Genomic DNA, 25,912 nt, shown 5'->3' with positions numbered 1-25,912 from the left:
GTGTTGTGAGTTGGTGTAGTGTGTATGTGGTGAGTGGGTGAAGTGTGTGTGTTGTGAGTGGGTGTAGTGTGTGTGGTGAGTGAGTGTAGTGTGTTGTGAGTGGGTGTAGTGTGTGTGGTGAGTGGGTGTAGTGCGTGTGGTGAGTGGGTGTAGTGTGTGTGGTGAGTGGGTGTAGTGTGTGTGGTGAGTGGGTGTAGTGTGTGTGGTGAGTGGGTGTAGTGTGTGTGTGGTGAGTGGGTGTAGTGTGTGTGTGGTGAGTGGGTGTAGTGTGTGTGGTGAGTGGGTGTAGTGTGTGTGTGGTGAGTGGGTGTAGTGTGTGTGTGTGGTGAGTGGGTGTAGTGTGTGTGGTGAGTGGGTGTAGTGTGTGTGGTGAAGTGGGTGTAGTATTTATAATGAGGGGGGGTGTATCCTCCCCACCATTTATCCTCCCCCTCTATCCTTACCCCACCTGACACACTATCCCCCATCCCCCTAGTCTCTCCTAGCCCCATCCCCCAGCCCCCAGTAACGCCCTGTGACACTGGCTCGGATTATTTTACTATATGACGAAGGAAGGTCATTTGGTCTCTTGGGCCGTTAGGTTCCCCTCGCGGCCCCAGCACGGGCCGGCTCTTGGGGTCCTTCGGCCCGGGACGTCCCATGGACCTGCTGGACCTCCGCCCATGGGAGCCACTGGGCCCAGGAGGGCCCCATGGACCCCCTTGAACCAGGAGGGCCCCCATGGACTCCCTTGAACCTGGAGGGCCCCATGGACCCCCCTTGAACCTGGAGGGCCCCATGGACCCCCCTTGAACCTGGAGGGCCCCATGGACCCCCCTTGAACCTGGAGGGGCCCCATGGACTCCCTTGAACCTGGAGGGGCCCCATGGACTCCCTTGAACCTGGAGGGGCCCCATGGACTCCCTTGAACCTGGAGGGCCCCATGGACTCCCTTGAACCTGGAGGGCCCCATGGACTCCCTTGAACCTGGAGGGCCCCATGGACCCCCCTTGATCCTGGAGGGCCCCATGGACTCCCTTGAACCTGGAGGGCCCCATGGACCCCCTTGAACCTGGAGGGCCCCATGGACTCCCTTGAACCTGGAGGGCCCCATGGACCCCCTTGAACCTGGAGGGCCCCATGGACTCCCTTGAACCTGGAGGGCCCCATGGACCCCCTTGAACCTGGAGGGCCCCATGGACCCCCTTGAACCTGGAGGGTCCCATGGACCCCCTTGAACCTGGAGGGCCCCATGGACCCCCTTGAACCTGGAGGGCCCCATGGACTCCCTTGAACCTGGAGGGCCCCATGGACCCCCTTGAACCTGGAGGGCCCCATGGACCCCCTTGAACCTGGAGGGCCCCATGGACCCCCTTGAACCTGGAGGGCCCCATGGAGCCCCTTGAACCTGGAGGGCCCCATTTACTCGCCTAGAAGCACCCTACGAACTTACAATGAAAAGTCGAGAGAAAGAAAATTAAGAGAAAGACAATCTTCTGTTAAGAGAAGTTAAGGCTCAAAGTCGATTCGTTATGTTGGTTCTTTGTGGGGCCTCTTGAGGCAATCCTCTTTTACAATGTGGTGAAATAATGATAAGCAAAATTATACGATAAATTAAGCTGTATTACACACACACACACACACACACACACACACACACACACACACACACACACACACACACACACACATACATTATCCTAAGAAATGTGTGTGTTTGCTACAATGAAGATAATGATAACAATAGCATTAATAATAATAATATACAGAAAAATCACATTATCGTGATATATCACTGAACAAATCCACAGGAGCCGTGACGAGGACTCGAACCTATGCGCTGCTGGATAATCCCAGAGGTACGCTCTTAACGACTACACAGCACGACATGGTCAAAATAATTACAACCTGGGGTACTACTGCACCCTCGAGGGTCCCGAGGCTTCCACTGCATCTGGGGAACACCCACCGCATAGGTTCGAATCCTCACCACGGCTCCTGTGGATTTTCTCAATAATAATAATAATGATAATTATAATAATTTTATTATAAAGTGAGAACAAACAAGGCATAAAAATGTAAACTTGGATTAACCCCTCACTGGTAGACAGCAGCGCCACGGGAGCCAAGCGGTATACACACACCCAGAACGGTATTCTGCTTCTTGGTGAATGTACACTTAAAAGTTTACTTAAGGCCAAAACCAGTCAGGACTTAAGTACACTCGCTGTTTGGTCTGTAAGGTATTGTTGTGGTCTTCATAATCCTCCAGAGGATCATAAGCCTTAAGTCCAAAACGAAACCAAAAAAATAAATAAAGTAAAGCCATATATATATAAATTATATATATATATATATATATATATATATATATATATATATATATATATATATATATATATATATATATATATATATAGGGATACAACCTCTGGTGCAATTGTAGGGACCCTTAGCCTCGAAGAAGGGAACACAGAGCATTCAGAGAAAAACTTGCCATTTAACTCTGAATACGTATGAGTGTTTATATATATATATATATATATATATATATATATATATATATATATATATATATATATAATGTATAAAACACTGTTTTGTTAATGATTCATAGCACAGACACCCCATTTCTTTCATTACATTTACAAATTCGTCCTATCCGAAGAGAGAGGAGGCTTCGGAAGGGTGCAAATGGACTATATATATATATAAATATTTATTTATTTTGTATGTATATATGTATATATTTACATCAAAGGTTTCTGAGTCTTGCATACACGGTCAGCAAGCTAGTATCACAGTTGATGGTGTCTCTCCTGGGTGCAGAGTCTCTCTCGCTCTACACTACTGCTTCGTCTCTCTCTCTCTCTTAAGAAATGAATTATAATTTAGAAAAGGTAACATGAGCCTCTCCTCCTAAAATGATGATCCTTACACTAACTATTTGGTCGAAGGTACCAATTTCTACAGATGATGGATCCCACTCACAAAAATTACGTTTTGAGGTATTATTTGTATATAATTCTGGAAAACATGCTGAAAAACAAACTTGAAGCATTCCTAGGCGTCGGCCCTATAATGTAGCCATTCTTATATCCTAGGCGCATATATGTACTATATTAGGCATTAGGTAGGGTATATTAGGGAAAGGATTGCTTAGACAAGTTATGTTAGGTTTAACTTGGTAGATTTTCGGTTTCTAATTTTTGTAGAATGAATGTTGGGCTAATTCCATAAGACAAAACTTTCTAGGATGGTGGAGGGGGGGAGGGAACTATCAGGGGAAAGCGCCAAGACTATATAGCACTGGGAAGGGGTCAGGATAAGGATTTTGGGATGGGACGCGGGGAAGGAATGGTGCCCAACCACTTGGACGGTCGGGAATTGAACACCGATCTGCATGAAGCGAGACCTTCGCTCTACCGTCCAGCCCAAGTGTGTGTGGGGGGGGGGGGGGTGTAATAGTACAATACTTTAGGGAGGTCTAACGCTGCATTTTGGTACTTTTGACGAAATAGTTGTTTTAAGCACTATCCTTTCAGGAGGATAGGCTGTAATAATCATATTTCCGATGTAAACTTACTTAATTTACGTGCGAATGATATTTATTAAAAAAATAATAATAATGAAGAAATGTGATTAAAAGCAAATATTGACAGACGAAATCAAAATGTTAATAATTCACATATATATAATAAAACAACAAAGTGTAGAAAAATAAATTTAAACTTAAACGTTTTAATTCAAAAATTCATTCCTAGTTGATTTTTTAATTACAAATAAAGTCTACTGGAAATAAAGCAGTATATATATATATATATATATATATATATATATATATATATATATATATATATATATATATATATATATATATATATATATATATATATATAATGTTTTTTCAGACGCAAACACAATCTTGTAATGTTTTAAATGGCTTCAGAGTTGCCTTATAATTTAGAACTGAAAGGCAAGTTTCAAAATATATTCGACGGACCCTCCATAAGTTCGTGAATAATAGCTAACATTTGCTTTAGACTATGAAACCATATATCTTGGGGCTCGGACTCTCTCCGCTAGAGTTAGTTCAACCTGTGTACCTTAAATTTGAATCGATTCTCGAATACATATTAAACCCACTTCGAATGAGTTTGAATTTAAAAACGGATTGTAAATATTACTTTAATAGTAAGCCCCCAAAATCTGAATTTTGTTATTCAAATTTATCTTTGTAGTTTTGATGAGAAAGTAATTAAAAATATATTTTGTTAAATTTTGGCACTCTGTAAGGGGGTAGAGGCAAACCAAGAATTTATTGTGTACATCTAAATTTATCATGAATATGGCTAATATCTATTTTAAAATCATCTTCGTTTACGTTAGGCATGAGAGCGAGATAGGAAGGAACTCTCCGGAAAGTGGGAACAAGGTAGGAAAGGCTAATATTATCATTAATTCATTTTTGGACCAAGAAAGCATTCGTTCAGATCCGCGGACCGACGCAAGCGCTAGGAGTCTAGGATAAACAACGCTGGCTCGTTCAGATCCGCGGACCAACGCAAGCACAACGAGTCTAGGATAAACAACACTGGCTCGTTCGGATCCGCGGACTGACGCAAGTGCTAGGAGTCTAGGATAAACAACACTGGCTCGTTGAGATCCGCGGACCGACACAAGCGCAACGAGTCTAGGATAAACGTTGGCTGGTTCAGATCCGCGCACCAACACAGGCGCTGGGAGTAAATAAGTTTGGGACGGCTTTATTTCCGTGTTCCACACCTAATGCCACCTTACTTGAACCAAGTTTTGTGAGATATTTACCTGAAAAATACTATATTCTTCCTGTTAAATATAGGAAGAAATATATAACAAAGTGAATAAGATACCTTAAAATAAGTATAGGCTTAGTATGGGTAATATCTCAGAATGCGTCAAGGCTAGATTTATCAACAATAATTTTCTTTTTTTTTTTAGCATTTTGTCCCATATCACTCACTGGAGAATGACATTCTTCTGTCCAGGAACGTTCAGCATGACACTGTTATACAGTCTTTAGAGTTTGTGAGTTATTTTTGTCAGTACTGAGCGCGTGAACGCTCGCAATAACTTGACATGGCATCGGTAATGCTCTCATGATACCTTGAAAGGTCCCTGTTCAAGCAACAGAATACTTGCTCGCAACAGAATACTGTTCTCAACAGAATACTGTTCCTACGTGTTCTGTTCGTTATTGTTCATTACTCTTGGAACCTCGGTTGGTTCCTCTGTCGAGTTCTAATGCACTATGTTTTTCTTTCCTCTAATTAGGCCTTATTGATAATCCTTCGGCACTGTTACCATTTTCTGTTCCTGTGTTCTCCTCTGAATATTTTCTCCTTTATGAGTCTTCTCTCTACACGTATCACTAAACAGAGTTTCTTTTCTGCGCATGCGTGGGCGTGTGCAGCACCCCGCTCTCTGAGGACGAGGAGCACAGTTCCTCCTGAGTGTCCGTGTGGGTCACTTGTATCTCCTCTCTCTCTCGCTCTTGTTCCTCCCTCTGCTGCATCTGCTGCTGATGCTGCTGCTCCCGGTGCTGCTGCTGCTGATCCCGGCGCTGCTGGCGGCGCTGCCGTCGCGGCAGAATGTAAGACAGATTCATAGACCGCTTGCGGAAGCTGTGAAGGCAGAAAACGGGAGTTAAATAATAATATGCTACCGGTAACTATCATAAACTCTTCCCTGAATTTTTTTTTCACTTTTATTATTCTGGTTTTGGGGGTTTAATTTGGGTCAAAAGATGAACATGGGATTTTGTGAATATACAAGAAGATAAAGTGATATGAACAGTCATTTTATGATATATAATTTTATATTTATTTTACATTTATTTTAGAGATTACTGTTTAGAGTAATGTTTGCGACGAGTTATTATACACGGAGGTTATAATTCATAATGACATACACACATATTTAAATATATATATACACTGGCACATGTATACACACATATACATACAATTTATAATGTCTTTAAACATATGAAGACTAAACATATTTAACACACACACACACACACACACACACACACACACACACACCTCTAGTGTGTAATAGGAAGTGATAGTGTAATAGGACGTAATAGGAAGTGATGTGGTGGAGGCTGACTCCATTCACAGTTTCAAATGTAGATATGATAGAGCCCAATAGGCTCAGGAATCTGTACACCAGTTGATTGACGGTTGAGAGGCGGGACCAAAGAGCCAGAGCTCAACCCCCGCAAGCACAATTAGGTGAGTACAATTAGGTGAGTACACACACACACACACACACACACACACGGGATATACATTGGGACACAGAACTCGGAACCAAGTCCGTACAAGACATGATGGACTATGTCACCCAAAAATGTCAGGAGGCTGTAAGCAGGTTTGTCCCAGCCCAACAGGAAAAAACAGAGAAGCAAAGGAAGAATCCGTGGTTTAATAGGGAATGTATGAAAGCAAAGGAGCTGAACAAAAGGGCATGGAGGAACTTCCGTAATAACAGAACACCAGAAAGTAGAGAGAGATACCAGAGAACCAGGAACGAGTATGTTAGTGTGAGAAGAGCAGCTGAGAAAAGGTATGAAAATGATATAGCTAATAAAGCCAAGACCGAACCAAAGCTACTACACAGTCACATCAGGAGGAAGACAACAGTGAGGGAACAGGTGATGAAACTTAGGGTGGGCGAGGACAGGTACACAGAGAATGACAAAGAGGTGTGTGAAGAACTCAACAAAAGGTTCCAGGAGGTCTTTACAATAGAACAGGGAGAAGTCACGGTGCTAGGAGAGGTGGCAGCAAACCAGGTGACCATGGCAAGGTTCGAAATTACAAGAGATGAGGTCAAGAAGCACCTATTGGAGCTGGATGTGAGAAAAGCTGTTGGGTCCGGATGGAATCTCACCATGGGTATTGAAAGAGTGTGCAGGAGCTCTTAGCTTGCCACTCTCCATAGTGTATAGTAGGTCACTGGAAACGGGAGACCTACCAGAAGTATGGAAGACTGCTAATGTAGTACCAATATTTAAAAAGGGTGACAGACAAGAGGCACTGAACTACAGGCCAGTGTCCTTAACTTGTATACCATGCAAGGTGATGGAGAAGATTGTGAGAAAAAACCTAGTAACACATCTGGAGAGAAGAGACTTCGTGACAACCCATCAACATGGGTTCAGGGAGGGTAAATCTTGCCTTACAGGCTTGATAGAATTCTATGATCAGGTGACAAAGATTAAGCAAGAAAGAGAAGGATGGGCGGACTGCATTTTTTTGGACTGTCGGAAAGCCTTTGACACAGTACCCCATAAAAGGTTGATGCATAAGCTAGAGAAACAGGCAGGAGTAACTGGTAGGGCGCTCCAGTGGACAAGGGAGTACCTAAGCAATAGAAAGCAGAGAGTTATAGTGAGGGGTGAGACCTCAGAATGGCGGGAAGTCACCAGTGGAGTCCCACAGGACTCTGTGCTTGGACCTATCCTGTTTCTGATATACGTAAATGATCTCCCAGAGGGTATAGACTCATTCCTCTCAATGTTTGCTGACGACGCCAAAATTATGAGAAGGATTAAGACAGAGGAGGACAGCTTGAGGCTTCAAGAAGACCTGGACAAGCTGCAGGAATGGTCGAACAATTGGATGTTAGAGTTTAACCCAACCAAATGTAATGTAATGAAGATAGGAGTAGGAAGCAGGAGACCAGATACAAGGTATCACCTGGGAGATGAAATACTTCAAGAGTCAGAGAGAGAGAAAGACCTGGGGGTTGATATCACGCCAGACCTGTCCCCTGAAGCTCATATCAAGAGGATAACATCAGCAGCATATGCCAGGTTGGCTAACATAAGAACGGCCTTTAGAAACTTGTGTAAGGAATCTTTCAGAACATTATATACCACATATGTCAGACCAATCCTGGAGTATGCGGCTCCAGCATGGAGTCCATATCTAGTCAAGCATAAGACTAAACTGGAAAAGGTTCAAAGGTTTGCCACCAGACTAGTACCCGAGCTGAGAGGTATGAGCTACGAGGAGAGACGACGGGAATTGAACCTCACTTCGTTGGAAGACAGAAGAGTTAGGGGGGACATGATCACCACATTCAAGATTCTCAAGGGAATCGACAGGGTTGATAAAGATAGGCTATTTAACACAAGGGGCACACGCACTAGGGGACACAGGTGGAAACTGAGTGCCCAAATGAGCCACAGAGATATTAGAAAGAACTTTTTTAGTGTGAGAGTGGTTGACAAATGGAATGCATTAGGAAGTGATGTGGTGGAGGCTGGCGCCATACACAGCTTCAAGTGTAGATATGATAGAGCCCAGTAGGCTCAGGAACCTGTACACCTGTTGATTGACGGTTGAGAGGCGGGACCAAAGAGCCAGAGCTCAACCCCCGCAAGCACAACTAGGTGAGTACACACACACACACACACACACACACACACACACACACACACACACACACACACACACACACACACACACACACACACGAAGAAAGAAATAAAAGAAAACACTGAGAATGCAGAGGCATCACAGTGCTAGTGAAAGAACACTTGAAGACAAGAGCATTAATACTCAGTACCTCACAAGATGCAGAAGAGGCAGCAGCAGCAGCACTGACCATCACAAACCACAAACCACAGAAATATATAGTTTTTCTGCTGCTGCTGCTGCTGCTGCTGCTGCTGCTGCTGCTGCTGCTGGCATTCTAAATACCTGCAGCAAGTTAACACACCAATAAGATTGGGGGAAACTACACGACAATCGAGAGGGACTTAAAAAATTCCTAAAAATATATATAAGGAAAAGCAGGTAAAGGTGAAGTTAAATGAACCAATCCACAAGGGCCGTGACGAGGATTCGAACCTGCGTCTGAGAGCATCCCATACGCTGCCTTAATTCATTTGATTTGTTCATTTGATGCATCACGCAATTGTGATTTCTGTGGGTAAAGGTGAAGTTACATTGTTAGTTCTGAGTGACCTTTATGAGAACTCCATAGATCACGAGACTTGCGAGCAAAGACTGTAGTAAGTGAGGACCGACAATTCGTGAATCTCATCTTAGTGAGGGAACGCGGATCTTTCATGGCTCTCGAAAAACTGGGAAAACAAAGAGGAAGAAATCTCTGGCGTGATGCACCTGCCTTCATTAGGTAATAGCAATTACGTCGTATTGGAAATTAATTATGCCATTCATTAAGGCAGAGTTGGCTGAAAAAAAATATATTAGAGAAATTCGATTTCGAAAAATGTAATTAAGGGCAATTGAGAGAGCAAATTAATAGACCTTATTATGAAGACTTATTATTAGATAATGATGTTATCGAGATATATGGAACCAAGAGATCCTATAGAACGGAGACGGTTGGGCACACTTTAATCAATCTGGATCTATTAAAAAAAACTCTTCGATAAAGTTCTGACACATAAGACCGTTCTGGAAGTTGGCAAGACACAGGAGAGGCGACCATCAGACCTCAGACACAGACAAACGAGATTACTCAAGTGATAAATCAAGTGATTAAGTCTCCGTGGTGTAGTGGTATAACACTCGCCTGGCGTTCCGCGAGCGCTTTGTCATGGGTTCGTATCCTGGCCGGGGAGGATTTACTGGGCGCAAATCCTTAACTGTAGCCTCTGTTTAACTCAACAGTAAAATGTGTACTTGGTTGTAACAACGATTCTTCGCGGCAGGGGATCGTATTCCAGGGACCTGCCCGAAACGCTACGCGTACTAGTGGCTGTACAAGAATGTAACAACTCTTGTATATATCTCAAAAAATAAATAAATAAATAAATAAATAAATAAGCGAGTAGGCCTGACACGGATGGTAGGATAGTAAGCCTATGGATGGACGGTCGGTAATGGACTCCTACATGATCCTATATTACAACTATATTATGATCCTATATTATTTACTCATTGTAAATATGAATATGTTTTTCTCCTGAAGGAATACCAAGCTATATGAATATATTTCTGGATCATGTTCCGGGAAGACCCAGATTGACGGCTATAGGTCCTTGAAAACAAGGTTATCTTGAGATATCTTGAGGGTATCTTGAGATGATTTCGGGGCTTTTTAGTGTCCCCGCGGCCCGGTCCTCGACCAGGCCTCCACCCCCAGGAAGCAGCCCGTGACAGCTGACTAACACCCAGGTACCTATTTTACTGCTAGGTAACAGGGGCATAGGGTGAAAGAAACTCTGCCCATTGTTTCTCGCCGGCGCCTGGGATCGAACCCAGGACCACAGGATCACAAGTCCAGCGTGCTGTCCGCTCGGCCGACCGGCTCCCACACAACATAAGGTGCACAACATAAGCACATAGAGCAACACACGGTTAATGGAACCCAGCGTGGATAATGGTCACATAATGGGGGCGACGACGAGCACGGGAACTCTTATTTAGTGAGTGACTGAACTCTTATATTAAGAGTTCAGTCACAAGAACGCGGAGCAACACAACCCATACATCTCAATATGGACGGAGTGACGACGTCTCACTCCGCCCTCTTCCATTAAACATTACGGCTGGATAGTGGTCCAGGACGGACCGAAACGTCGTCACTTGATAGTGGTCCAGGACGGACCGAAACGTCGTCACTTGATAGTGGTCCAGGACGGACCGAAACGTCGTCACTTGATAGTGGTCCAGGACGGACCGAAACGTCGTCACTTGATAGTGGTCCAGGACGGACCGAAACGTCGTCACTTGATAGTGGTCCAGGACGGACCGAAACGTCGTCACTTGATAGTGGTCCAGGACGGACCGAAACGTCGTCACTTGATAGTGGTCCAGGACGGACCGAAACGTCGTTATTGGATAGTGGTCCAGGACGGACCGAAACGTCGTCACTTGATAGTGGCCCAGGACGGACCGAAACGTCGTTACTTGATAGTGGTCCAGGACGGACCGAAACGTCGTCACTTGATAGTGGTCCAGGACGGACCGAAACGTCGTCACTTGATAGTGGTCCAGGACGGACCGAAACGTCGTAACTTGATAGTGGTCCAGGACGGACCGAAACGTCGTCACTTGATAGTGGTCCAGGACGGACCGAAACGTCGTCACTTGATAGTGGTCCAGGAAGTACCGAAACGTCGTCACTTGATAGTGTTACGGCCCTCTCGGGACGCAACAGGGTTCTCACTCTGATGTAGTTAGAGGAAGATATATATCCGGCCCCAAGCCAGTAGAGGCTATCAAGGGATGCGATCCGTGACGCAAGTAACTTAAAGGGAGTAGGGAAAGAAAGGTAAGAACTTAATATAATATAATATAACCTTCACCATTTTAAATATATAAAAGTAAAACGTACACAAGGGGGAGGGGTATTAACACTTTACAAAGGGGATCAACACTGTAGTCTTCTGCTGGAGACTATGGATCCTTGAAGCTAGGTGCTGAGTCCGCGGTGCTTTCTTCGTGGCCTCAAGACGTGTCCTCTGAGAACGCCGAGCCTACCCTGGCCACAGGTCAGCCACAACACAGGTCCACTGGGGGCACCGTCGTGGAGGCCGTCAACCACACGTCCAGCAGGTCTGCTGGCAGGTACTGAGCCACCAAGGCTGGTACGGCCACTCCACGAACGATATAAGGGGTACGCCCTAGACAGGAGTCTCGTGTGATATCACCAATCACCCTCCTGTCCTCAATACCCCAGTGGATTATCGTCTCCGACCGTCGGTCCCGGGTAAATCCTTCCACTGCCACTCCACTGGCAGGCTTAACACACCACAGTGTTCTTCCGGGGGGACGACGTCACGACAGCTGCAGCAAACTTCACTGTATGGAGACTGGCTGCCTCGGGTAGACTGACTCCACCTTCAACACAGTGGTCCCAGGTCGGCTCTGTAAGCAGACACGTCATTAATAACCGGGACACTAATACACCACACTCACAGGCTCAGATACAAACGCCCGACATATCCACTCCATAGATGGCGCTGTCTTCGGAGCACCACCTCACCAGAGGTCAGGAGCGGCGGTGTTGAGCGCTGAACCAGACTGGAAACTGGTCCTCGAGGCCAGTACACGCTGTCCTCACTAGGTGTCGTCGTTCGTTTGGCGGGGGTTTCGGGAGCTGACCCACAGATGGCGTGTTTGTCACTGCTCCAGGCACGGACGCTGGATCCGGGTTCGTAACAATAGTGGTCCAGGAAGTACCGAAACGTCGTCACTTGATAGTGGTCCAGGACGGACCGAAACGTCGTCACTTGATAGTGGTCCAGGAAGTACCGAAACGTCGTCACTTGATAGTGGTCCAGGAAGGACCGAAACGTCGTCACTTGCTTCATGTTCAAATGTGTAGCTTGGGTGTCTGAATAAAATCATTTAACTCATGAAAAGAAGACAAAGCCCTCTTTACCTTCTTATCACCTTTGTTATGGCAAAAACAAAACAGAGATTCAGATGTGGTTTCGAGTAATAAACTGTTACTGAAGGTTCACGAAAAGAACACAATAAGAGCAACCTACACTACTCAGTCTATTTCCAAATTGTCTTTAGATTCAGGGATGGAGAAATACTTTAACATAAATCATAACATACGTGAGACCTAAAATATGATATGCAGCAGTTTCATGGTGTTAATATCTCAATAAATAAACAAATAAAACAAAAAGTATGCACACATGCAACTAAATGTAATTTTGATCTTTAAACACAAGAGCTGTGAGAAAAGGCTGAAGGTGTTGAAAAACAGAAAACTAGTTCTCAACAGAAAATTGATTAAGAGGAATTTTTTAATCCTCAACATTGAGAAGAAGACGTCATAAGTTTTAATTAAGAAAAGAAAGGGTTTTAAAAAGTGTCCATAAATATTTCTTGGCTGAGTGGTGGACGAGAGGAAATGCTAAAACTATCAACAGTTTCAACACCTCATATGGTGACGATATCAGGGACGACGAACACTATTGCCATAGTGACACACACACACACACACACACACACACACACACACACACACACACACACACGCACACGCACACGCACACGCACACACATACTCTACTCGTAGTAAGAGCTACGAGGCGAGACTACAGGAATTAAACCTCACTTCGCTGGAAGACAGAAGAGTTAGGGGGGAGATGATCACCACATTCAAGATTCTCAAGGGAATTGATAGGGTAGATAAAGACCCTATTTATTTATTTAACACAAGGGGCACACGCACTAGGGGACACAGGTGGAAAATGCGTGCCCAAATAAGTTCTTTCAAATAATAATTTGAAAGAACTTTTTTAGTGTCAGAGTAGTTGACAAATGGAATGCATTAGGCAGTGATGTGGTGGAGGCTGACTCCATACACAGTTTCAAGTGTAGATATGATAGAGCCCAGTAGGCTGAGGAACCTGTACACCTGTTGATTGACGGTTGAGAGGCGGAACCAAAGAGCCAGAGCTCAACCCCCGCAAGCACAACTAGATGAGTAGACATGAAAATGTCCTTGATTTTAGGAAGGTAGGCAAATATGAGAAAGACAAGAATCGCCCTTTAAAGGTGCTATTTAATGGAGTGAAACAAATGACGGAACGACAGGAAACTGCAGAATGATGAGGTTGGGAAACTTTGGTCATTAAGACGAGACCTCTCAAAGGAAGACAGAAAAAAGCTAAAAATATACCTCAGTGAAGCAAAATGTCTAAATGGAAATAAAAATGAATAAGAAAAAAAATCTTATAGGTGATAGGGACAGGAAAGCCAGTGAAATAGTATATAAAATAAACCTACAAAATCATTAGGGGGAAGGGGAAGTAAAGGACAAAGGGAAAGGGAACATGTTCCTGAAAATTTGTATATACCAACATTTATGGAGTGAGATAAAAAATACTGGAGCTAAAAGATATAATTCAGACTAACGTCCCAGATTATTCAGATTATTCAGATTATTGTCACACTAACAGAGATGAGACTAGAAGAAAATACTTTAAATGAGGTCGTATTCCCAAGAGGCTACTCAGTTTGGAGACATGACAGGATAACTAGGAAGAGGGGGAGGAGTGGCTGTGTTGGTGAAAGAATACCTGAAGGTAAGACAGTTAATAATCGAAAATCCTCGAGAAGTTGATAAATTAGCATTGAAGGTTTGGAATCAGGATGATAAACTGACAATCGTAAATACTTACGGCCCACCAGCAAGCAATACATCGACAAAGGATGAACTGGATGACAAACAAGAGGGCCTCATAATGGTCATGAGAGAGATTATAGTAAAAGCAGATAAAGATAAATCACGACTGTTGGTACTGGAGGACTTCAACTTTAAAGCAATAGACTGGGAGTCCTTACCAGGCAAGAACAGAGGACATTTGGACAGCCAGATTTGTAAACCTTATTCTGGAGACATTCATGTATTAACACGTCAACCAGGCCACAAGTATGAGGGAAGGGGCTGCACCATCAGTACTGGTTTTAATTTTAACCAGGAAAGAAGAAGAGATGTTTGACATTCAATGCTTTCCTCCCATGGGAAAGATTGACCATGTCTTGTTGGAAATTAAATATGCAATGCGACATAATCTAGAAAAGAATTGGGAAATTGAAATAGTAGATAAATTTGATTCAAGTGAGGACACTATGGGGAACTTAGCAAATTCTTTAATGAATTAAATTCGAAAGGCTTGTTGCTAGCAAGGAAGTAAATGCTAAATTCTGGGAAATATACGATGAAGGCACGAAAACTTTATAGCAAAATGGAAATGCTAGGACTGGAAAACAGGATTGCCTCTACAAAAATTGTGAGAGGGCCAGAGAGGAAAAGACAAGAAAATGGATGTAACATAGGAAGATTCCAAACCTTCAAACATACCAGCACTACAAACAAGCAAGAAACCAATGCACAGCAGTGAGGAGAGAGGTAAAAATGAACTTTGAGAAAGGGGGTAGCGGACAAATGGAAAACAGATCCAGGTTTTTACTATAAATTCATTAAAAGCAAGCTGCATGTAAAGGATAAAATCCAGAGAGTGAGAAAGGGGAACAGGTTCACTGAGAGTGAAAAAGAAATGTGTGAAAGACTAAATGAACGGTTCCAAAGTGTGTGTGTGTGTGTGCAAAAGGAGGTTTTCAAAGAACTAGACACAATACCAATTCCAGAAAACACAGCACGAAGTGGGAAGTTACTCATGGGGCTAGGAAGGAATAAAGCAGTTGGGCTAGATGAAGTTTCACCATGGGTGCTGAGAGAATGTGGAACTGAGCTGAGCATTCCACTTTAATTGATATTTCAGACATTCTTGTGCACTGGAATCTTAGCAGATATATGGAAAAATGCCAACATAATTCTAATAAACAAAAATGGTAGCAGAGAAGACCCTCTAAATTATAGATCCATATCAGTAGTCCCCGTGGTGTAGTGGTAAGACACTCGCCTGGCGTTTCGCAAGCACTCTGTCCTGCGTTCGTATCCAATCCGGGGGAGGATTACCTGGGCATCAATCCTTAACTGTAGCCTCTGTTTACCCAACAGTAAAATGGGTACCTGGTTGTTAAACGATTTGGCGGGTCGTATTCCGGGAAACATAGAATTAAGGACTGGCCCGAAACGCTATGCGTGCTATACAAGTATACAAGAATGTACGAACTCTTGTATATATATATATATATATATATATATATATATATATATATATATATATATATATATATATATATATATATAAAATATAAAAATAAAAATTAAGAAACGAAGTAGTTAAAACACTTTAAAAAATAGTTAAAGCCAAATACGTTGAACACCTAGAGAGTAATGACATAATAATGGATAGGCAGTATGGTTTTTGACCAGGAAAATCCTGTGTAACAAATCTACTTAGTTTCTATGAGAGCGACAGAGATTCTACAGGAAAGAGATGGTTGGGTTCAACGTGTCAATCTATACCTAAAAAAGTCTTTTGACAGAGTCCCACACAAGAGGTGTTTTGGAAACTAAAACATGCTGGAGGGGTGACAGAGAAACTGCTGATGTGGATGAAATATTTACTGACAGAAAAATGAGTATGGTAATTAGAGGCAATCTATCTGACTGGAAGAGTGTAACTAGCGGAGTGCCACAGGGTTCATGTCTTGTACCAGTAATGTCCATCGTCTACATAAATGATCTACCAAATGGAATACAGAATTATATGAACAGCTTCCTGGATTGTATCTGGATGGTGGTTCTGGGAATTCTTTTACTCCCCCAAGCTTGGCCTGGAGCCAGGCTTGACTTGTGGGAGCTTGGTCCAACAGGCTGTTGCTTAGAGCAGCCCGCAGGCCCACATATCCACCACAGCCCGGTTGGTCCAGTACTTCTTGAAGATAACTATCTAGTTTTTTCTTGAAGACGTCCACTTTTGTTCTGGCAATATTTCGTATGCTCGCTGGGAGGCTGTGAAACAACCGTAGACCTCTAATGTTTATAGTGTTCACCCAGAGTCTGCCAGTGCAGACTGCTTATCACATGCCTCTGTATGACTAACTATCCTGTGTGATGGGGATTTTTTAGCATCACCTAGTTAGCTTTTTGACACACTGTACTCCCCTTCATATAGTCTAGGGTAGCTGCACAAATGCAGATGTACCTAATATATTAATAACAAAAAATACATTGTACCTATGGCACCCCTGCTCTTCAATGGTTCTGTTTTGCTTTTCTTTCCATATCGTTAACTCCAGTATGTTGTTATTTTACTGTGTAGATTTGGGACCTGGCTCTCCAGTATTTTCCACGTGTATATTATTTGATATCTCTCTCGTCTCCTTTCTAGTGAGTACATTTGGAGAGCTTTAAGACGATCCCAATAATTTAGGTGCTTTATCGCGTCTATGTATGCCGTTTATGTTCTCTGTACTCCCTTTATTTCTGCAATCTCTCCTGCCCTGAAGGGGACAAAATTATATGAACAGTACTCATATACTGTTGAACAGTATATGTGTACTGTTCATGAACAGTATGTACTGTTCATGAACAGTATGAACATGAACAGTGTGTACTGTTCATGAACAGTACTGCGAATGTCGAGCAGTACTCAAGACGGGAAGGATAAAAGTGATTTGCATAGTACAGTCATTTCAGGGATCGCTGGGATTGAAGGTTCTCGTAATCCATCCTATTTTCTGGTTCATGCAATAATTGCTTGTTATCCTCCCTAAACGTCAGGTCGTCAGATTTCATTATTCCCAGATCCTTTAAATGCTGCTTTCCTTTTATTGGCAGATTTAATTGCGTTTTGTACTCATGTATTTTTGTTTAAGGTCCTAATTTTTATTGTATCTGAGTACCTGGAATTGATCACTGTTAAACATTGTTATTTTCTGCTGCCCAGTCGAAAACTCTATTAATATCTGCTTGTAGTTTATCAATGTCTTCAACATAAGTAATTTTCATGCTAACTTTTGTCATCTGCAAAAGATGATATGAAGCTGTGATTTCTATTTTTGTCTATATCTGATATGAGAATAAGGAAAAGCTGTGGTGCAATGATTGTACCCTGAGACACAGCTTTTAACTGCGCTTGGACTCCGATTTTATTTGGTTGACTGTTACTCCTTGTGTTCTGTTCGATAGAAAGTTGTATATCCACCCTCCTACTTTACCTGTTATTCCCACTGACCTCATTTTGTGTGTTATCACTCCATGCTCATATTTCTAGAATGCCTTTTCGAAATCCATGTATACCACACCTACATTATTTTTCTTCTAATTCCTCAGTGATTTTGTGGTAATGGTCAAGTAGCTGTGAGAGGCATGATCTTCCCTCTCAAAATCCATGTTGGCCTGGGTAGTGGAGGTCATTGGTCTCCATGAAACTGGTGACCTGACTCCTGATCACTCAAATACTTTTATGTGGGACGTTAGTGCTACTGGTTTATAATTCTTTGTCAATGCTTTGCTCCCTCCCTTGTGTAGTGGAGCTTTATATCTGCTGATTTAAGCGCATCTGGTATCTCTCTCGCATCTAAGCTCTTCCACAACATTATACTAAGTGCCTGTGCTACTGGCACTTTGCATTTCTTTATAAATATTGAATTCCTTGAGTCTGGACCCGGTGCTGAATGCATGAGTATGTTGTCAATTAATCTTTCAAAATCTGCAGCGTTTGTGTTGATATCAGTTATATTTTCAGGGGTTTGGATATCACACATAAAGAAGCTGTCTGGATTTTCCACTTTCCATGTTATTTATTGGGGTGCTAAACATGTCCTCATACTTCTATTTTTAGGACTTCACTAATTTATTTGTCATCCTCTGTGTATGAACCTTCACTTCTAAGAATAGATCCACTACTGGCCGTGGTTTTTGCTTTTTATTTTGCGTATGTGAAGAAATATTTTGGGATTTTCTTAATCTCTTGTATGACTTTCTATTCTAATTGCATTTCTTCAATCCAATATGATTGCTTCAGCCTCTGCTCGTTTTCTTCAATCTCTCTGTTTAAATTATTCCTTCTTTGTAGGGATAGTCAAGTCTGCTTATGCATTTTCGTTACCTTTTCCTTATGCCATTGTTTTGTATCTATTTTCGTTATTCTGTAATCTGCGTTCTCTTTCTACATTAGTTCTCTTTTTGGCTTTCAGGAAAGGAACATGCTTCAGACAGACTTTATATGCTTCAGAAGTTAGTTGTTCTAATCCTAGTATGGAATTTTTATTACTTACAACAGTTTCCTATTGAATGTTTGTAAGTTCCCTCTTTATTTTTTCCCCGTCTATCCTTTTATTATTAAAATCGACTTTATTGAATAACCCTTCTCTCTTGATGATTGTTTTAGGCCTTTTACAAGTATTGATGTTAGTCTGCACTTGAATGAGTGATCTGAGCGATCAACATTTCAGATCTAAGTATGTGGTATGTGAGATCGTAATGTCCCTGATTATGTCTTCATTGTTCTTAAAGACCAGAGCTACAATATTTTCGTTCCTAGTTGGTTCTGTTGTCTGCTGGTTGAGTGAAAATTTGCCACAGAATAGAAGTAGTTCTCTAATCTGTGGTTGGTTATTTCCAGATAGATTTCCTGGTATAATACTATTGTTTGCTATTCTCCATCTTAGACTGGGCAGATTAAAGTCGCACTAGGGGACACAGGTGGAAACTGAGTGCCCAAATGAGCCACAGAGATATTAGAAAGAACTTTTTTAGTGTCAGAGTGGTTAACAAATGGAATGCATTAGGGAGTGATGTTGTGGAGGCTGACTCCATACACAGTTTCAAGTGTAGATATGATAGAGCCCAATAGGCTCAGGAACCTGTACACCTGTTGATTGACAGTTGAGAGGCGGGACCAAAGAGCCAGCACAACTAGGTGAGTACAACTAGGTGAGTACAACTAGGTGAGTACACACACACACACACACACACACACACACACACACACACACACACACACACACACACACACACACACACACACACACACACACACACACACACACACCACTCACCTGTAGGAGGGTCTGAAGGGGAAGGCGTGGCAGGAGGCACAGGTGCAGGAGCAGACGGAAGTGAGGTCGGTGAAGGAGGCGCCCTCCTGCGGACATTGACCTGAGAGGATGGACCCGTTGGCAGTTATCACGTCGCCCTCAAGCCGCACCGCGCCCGCCGCCGCCTGCAACCAGGTCAAGGCCATCAGTCGTGGGAGGTCAAGGGTTGTATACGTGTCGTGGGTTGCCTTCGGGGGCTTGGTCAAGGTTCGTGTGGGTCGTGGGTTCGTTTTGGGTTACTGGTCAAGGTTCGTGGGTTCGTTTTGGGTTACTGGTCAAGGTTCGTGTGGGTCGTGGGTTCGTTTTGGGTTACTGGTCAACGTTCGTGTGGGTCGTGGGTTCGTTTTGGGTTGCTGGTCAAGGTTCGTGTGGGTCGTGGGTTCGTTTTGGGTTACTGGTCAAGGTTCGTGTGGGTCGTGGGTTCGTTTTGGGTTACTGGTCAAGGTTCGTGTGGGTCGTGCGTTCGTTTTGGGTTACTGGTCAAGGTTCGTGTGGGTCGTGGGTTCGTTTTGGGTTACTGGTCAAGGTTCGTGTGGGTCCTGGGTTCGTTTTGGGTTACTGGTCAAGGTTCGTGTGGGTCATGGGTTCGTTTTGGGTTACTGGTCAAGGTTCGTGTGGGTCGTGGGTTCGTTTTGGGTTGCTGGTCAAGGTTCGTGGGGGTCAAGGGACTGTTATAGGCCTGTCTCAGGCAGAATCAAGGTCTTAGTGGTTCACATTCTTGATCATCATTAATAAGGTTTCGAGGTCAAAGGCAGCTACACATTATCTAAATGTTATATATGCAGGTCAATCACAGAGACCAGGTCATGAATCCTGATTCAGGAGGTCATGAATCCTGATTCAGGAGGTCATGAATCCTGATTCAGGAGGTCATGAATCCTGATTCAGGAGGTCATGAATCCTGATTCAGGAGGTCATGAATCCTGATTCAGGAGGTCATGAATCCTGATTCAGGAGGTCATGAATCCTGATTCAGGAGGTCATGAATCCTGATTCAGGAGGTCATGGGTCAAACATCTTTGCCAACTGGTGCTGGTATTATCATGGATAATGTGTTCACACTGGCTATCATACAGTAAGGCTTGTTAATACCGTAAGGCTTGTTAATACAGTAAGGCTTGTTAATACAGTAAGGCTTGTTAATACAGTAAGGCTTGTTAATACAGTAAGGCTTGTTAATACAGTAAGGCTTGTTAATACAGTAAGGCTTGTTAATACAGTAAGGCTTGTTAATACAGTAAGGCTTGTTAATACAGTAAGGCTTGTTAATACAGTAAGGCTTGTTAATACAGTAAGGCTTGTTAATACAGTAAGGCTTGTTAATACAGTAAGGCTTGTTAATACAGTAAGGCTTGTTAATACAGTATTCTTCCCTCCCTCTCCCTCATATTCTCTCACTGTTCCTCATTCTCCTTTCCACATTCCACTCTACTGTACTTTGTCTTACACCAGCGTATAGAGTTACGTCTCCCCCAACCCCCCCTCACTCTCCCTCACTCTCTCTCACACCTACCTGGAGAGCCTCGGCTAGTCTCTCCTCCCTCACTCTCCCTCACACCTACCTGGAGAGCCTTGGCTAGTCTCTCTTCCCTCACACTCCCCTCATACTCCCTCATACTCCCTCATTCTCCCTCACACCTACCTGGAGAGCCTCGGCTAGTCTCTCTTCCCTCACACTCCCCTCATACTCCCTCACACTCCCTCACTCTCCCACACACCTACCTGGAGAGCCTCGGCTAGTCTCTCCTCCCTCACACTCCCCTCATTCTCCCTCACTCCCCCTCACTCTCCCTCACACCCACCTGGAGAGCCTCAGCCTCGTCTCTCCGCTCGTCCTCAGTGTTCATGGTGACGAAGCGCAGGACGAAGAGGTTGAGGGAGGCGGCGACGATGGCCATGCCGAAGAGGATGAAGATGAGGGCGAAGGCCACGTACTCGGGCTTCTGGTCCAGGGCGTGATCCTTCTGCAGGGCCACCATGTCCCCGAACCCTGCGGGCACACCTGGGGGTGAGTTCGGGGCGGCGGGGTGGGGGAGGGGGGGGGTAGCGTGGGGTGGGGGTGTATGGTGAGGGGGTGTATGGCGAGGGCATGAATGGGACTACCGTTGGGACTACAGTGTCTACTGCAGTAGGGACCAGTGTCTGCTCCAGTAGGGACTAGTGTCTACTCCAGTAGGGACTAGTGTCTACTCCAGTAGAGGCTACAGTGTCTGCTCCAGTAGGGACTACAGCGTCTACTCCAGTGTCTACTACAGCAGGGACTACAGTGTCTACTCCAGCAGGGACTACAGTGTCTACTCCAGCAGGGACTACAGTGTCTACTCCAGCAGGGACTACAGTGTCTACTCCAGCAGGGACTACAGTGTCTACTGCAGTAGGGACTAGTGTCTACTCCAGCAGGGAATAGTGTCTACTCCAGTAGAGGCTACAGTGTCTACTCCAGTAGGGACTACAGTGTCTACTACAGCAGGGACTAGTGTCTACTCCAGCAGGGACTACAGTGTCTACTCCAGCAGGGACTAGTGTCTACTCCAGTAGAGGCTACAGTGTCTACTCCAGCAGGGACTACAGTGTCTACTACAGCAGGGACTACAGTGTCTACTCCAGCAGGGACTACAGCGTCTACTACAGCAGGGACTACAGTGTCTACTACAGCAGGGACTACAGTGTCTACTACAGCAGGGACTACAGTGTCTACTACAGTAGGGGCTACAGTGTCTACTACAGCAGGGACTACAGTGTCTACTACAGTAGGGGCTACAGTGTCTACTCCAGCAGGGACTACAGTGTCTACTACAGCAGGGACTACAGTGTCTACTCCAGCAGGGACTACAGCGTCTACTACAGCAGGGACTACGGTGTCTACTACAGCAGGGACTACAGTGTCTACTACAGCAGGGACTACAGTGTCTACTACAGCAGGGACTACAGTGTCTACTACAGCAGGGACTACAGTGTCTACTACAGTAGGGGCTACAGTGTCTACTACAGTAGGGACTACAGTGTCTACTCCAGTAGGGACTACAGTGTCTACTACAGTAGGGACTACAGTGTCTACTACAGAAGGGATTACAGTGTCTACTCCAGTGTCCACTCCAGTAGGGACTACAGTGTCTACTACAGAAGGGATTACAGTGTCTACTCCAGTGTCTACTCCAGTAGGGACTACAGTGTCTACTACAGCATGGACTACAGTGTCTACTACAGTAGGGACTACAGTGTCTACTCCAGCAGGGACTACAGTGTCTACTCCAGCAGGGACTAGAGTGTCTACTCCAGCAGGGACTACAGTGTCTTCTCCAGCAGGGACTACAGTGTCTACTACAGCAGGGACTACAGTGTCTACTCCAGCAGGGACTACAGTGTCTACTCCAGCAGGGACTACAGTGTCTACTCCAGCAGGGACTACAGTGTCTACTCCAGCAGGGACTACAGTGTCTACTCCAGCAGGGACTACAGTGTCTACTCCAGCAGGGACTACAGTGTCTACTCCAGCAGGGACTACAGTGTCTACTACAGCAGGGACTACAGTGTCTACTCCAGCATGGACTACAGTGTCTACTCCAGCAGGGACTACAGTGTCTACTACAGCAGGGACTACAGTGTCTACTCCAGCAGGGACTACAGTGTCTACTCCAGCAGGGACTACAGTGTCTACTCCAGCAGGGACTACAGTGTCTACTCCAGCAGGGACTACAGTGTCTACTCCAGCAGGGACTACAGTGTCTACTCCAGCAGGGACTACAGTGTCTACTCCAGCAGGGACTACAGGGTCTATTCCAGCAGGGACTACAGTGTCTACTCCAGCAGGGACTACAGTGTCTAATCCAGCAGGGACTACAGTGTCTACTCCAGCAGGGACTACAGTGTCTACTCCAGCAGGGACTACAGTGTCTACTCCAGCAGGGGCTACAGTGTCTACTCCAGCAGGGGCTACAGTGTCTACTACAGTAGGGACTACAGTGTCTACTCCAGCAGGGGCTACAGTGTCTACCCCAGCAGGGACTACAGTGTCTACTACAGTAGGGACTACAGGGTCTACTCCAGCAGGGACTACTGTGTCTACTGCAGCAGGGACTACAGTCTCTACTACAGTAGGGACTACAGAGTCTACTCCAGCAGGGACTACAGTGTCTACTCCAGCAGGGACTACAGTGTCTACTCCAACAGGGACTACAGTGTCTACTCCAGCAGGGACTACAGTCTCTACTACAGGTGGGACTACAGAGTCTACTCCAGCAGGGACTACAGTGTCTACTACAGCAGGGACTACAGTGTCTACTCCAGCAGGGACTACAGCGTCTACTACAGCAGGGACTACAGTGTCTACTACAGTGTCTACTCCAGCAGGGACTACAGCGTCTACTACAGCAGGGACTACAGTGTCTACTACAGTGTCTACTCCAGCAGGGACTACAGCGTCTACTACAGCAGGGACTACAGTGTCTACTACAGTGTCTACTCCAGCAGGGACTACAGTGTCTACTACAGTGTCTGCTCCAGCAGGGACTACAGGGTCTACAACTACAACACCTACCACAGCAGGAGGAGCAGGGACAACGCACCTATGGTAGTGAGGGTGATGACGCAGTAGTAGACAGAGTCGAAGTAGGACCAGCGCTCGTAGCGGGAGAAGACCGCCGCTCCGGAGGTGATGGTGATGGTGGAGAGCGTCGTCACGACCAGGATGAGGTCGATCTCCGTGGCGTCCGTGTCTTGGCACTGAGGGGGTGAGGGGGGAAGAAGGAGGTGGTCAGAGGTCTGGAGGCGGGCACGAAGGCGTCTTGATACATCAACCTGTTTCAGCTGATGCCTTTCTAAGCTTAGGTTTATATCCTGTGGAATGGCTTTGGTGATGGTTTGTGGGGTGTTGGTCTTTGTTGACAAGAAGTTTGTTGACGTTTTCGTGTGGGAGGACAGGTGTGTTCAGGTGGATTGTGAGTGTGGGAGGACAGGTGTGTTCAGGTGGATTGTGAGTGTGGGAGGACAGGTGTGTTCAGGTAGATTGTGAGTGTGGAGGACAGGTGTGTTCAGGTGGATTGTGAGTGTGGGAGGACAGGTGTGTTCAGGTGGATTGTGAGTGTGGGAGGACAGGTGTGTTCAGGTGGATTGTGAGTGTGGGAGGACAGGTGTGTTCAGGTGGATTGTGAGTGTGGGAGGACAGGTGTGTTCAGGTGGATTGTGAGTGTGGGAGGACAGGTGTGTTCAGGTGGATTGTGAGTGTGGGAGGACAGGTGTGTTCAGGTGGATTGTGAGTGTGGGAGGACAGGTGTGTTCAGGTGGATTGTGAGTGTGGGAGGACAGGTGTGTTCAGGTGGATTGTGAGTGTGGGAGGACAGGTGTGTTCAGGTGGATTGTGAGTGTGGGAGGACAGGTGTGTTCAGGTGGATTGTGTGTGTGGGAGGACAGGTGTGTTCAGGAGGATTGTGAGTGTGGGAGGACAGGTGTGTTCAGGAGGATTGTGAGTGTGGGAGGACAGGTGTGTAGGAGTGAATGTACATATGGAAGTCAAGAGCATGCGATGCAATGTGTGTACTCACCTATTTGTACCTGCAGGACCGAGCTCAAAGTTTTGGACCCCGATTTTCTTGCCCCTTGGTCGACTATTGCAATGACTCCTGGCCTATTTCCTTATCAAATCTCCTTTTAAAGATGTGAATGGAGTTTGTCTCTGCAACCTGCTCCTTTAGTTCAGTCCATTTACTCACTACCTTTACGCTAAAATAAAACTTTCTAACATCTCTATGACACATCTGAGTCTCGAACTTCCATACGTGCCCCCCTTGTTCTGTTGTTATTCATTGTAAAGATTTCCTCTGTATCTACCTTGTCAAACCCTTTTAAGTATTTTATGCGTCTGAATCATATCTCTCATCTCCATCCTCATTTCTAACGTCGTCAAGTTTAGTTCTTTCAGATTGTCTTCGTACCTCATCCTTCGCAGCTCTGAGACGAGTCTCGTTGAAAAGTCTGCACCTTTTCGAGCTTCCATATATGATTTTTTTGTGATGGGGCTCCACGATGTGCCATGCTCTACGACTGGCCTCACATAGGCGGTATACAGTGATCTAAAAGCCTCCTTATTCAAGTTTCAGAAGGATATTCTGACCCTTGCCAGAGTAGAGTATGCAGCTAACATTATTCTATTTATATGAACCTCTGGAGTTAGGTTTTGTGTCCATTCCCAGATCTTTTTCTCTAGACAAGGAGAAACAGTGAAACAGAGAAACAAGCACACACACACACACACACACACACACACACACACACACACACACACACACACACACACACACACACACACACTGTGTGTGCGTGAATGAGGGTAATGAAACTTGGCGGTGGAAACTGGAGGCCCGACACAAGATACAGAATAGGAGATGAAGTACTTCATGAAACGGACAGAGAGAAAGATCTAGGAGTTG

The 25,912-nt window shown here is 44.8% G+C and overlaps 1 protein-coding gene across 1 annotated transcript in view; it reads right to left on the bottom strand.

Moving 5' to 3' along the window:
* Positions 1–3,862: 3,862 nt before the first annotated feature.
* The window catches only part of LOC123765287 (uncharacterized), a 93,830-nt gene continuing 71,780 nt past the window's right edge, over positions 3,863–25,912 (bottom strand). The window contains exons 5-8 of the mRNA XM_069335367.1: positions 24,053–24,413; positions 21,290–21,477; positions 19,449–19,612; positions 3,863–5,642 (exon numbers count right to left, since the gene is read on the bottom strand). Coding sequence (XP_069191468.1) covers positions 5,390–5,642; positions 19,449–19,612; positions 21,290–21,477; positions 24,053–24,413 — 966 coding nt within the window. The 3' untranslated portion in view covers positions 3,863–5,389. The remainder of the gene's footprint in view (positions 5,643–19,448; positions 19,613–21,289; positions 21,478–24,052; positions 24,414–25,912) is intronic.

This window comes from Procambarus clarkii, chromosome 33 (assembly GCF_040958095.1).
Source record: "Procambarus clarkii isolate CNS0578487 chromosome 33, FALCON_Pclarkii_2.0, whole genome shotgun sequence".
Taxonomy (NCBI): Eukaryota; Metazoa; Arthropoda; class Malacostraca; order Decapoda; family Cambaridae; genus Procambarus; species Procambarus clarkii.
Note: the sequence above shows the minus strand (reverse complement) of the source record. Positions and strands in the feature narration are given on the sequence as shown.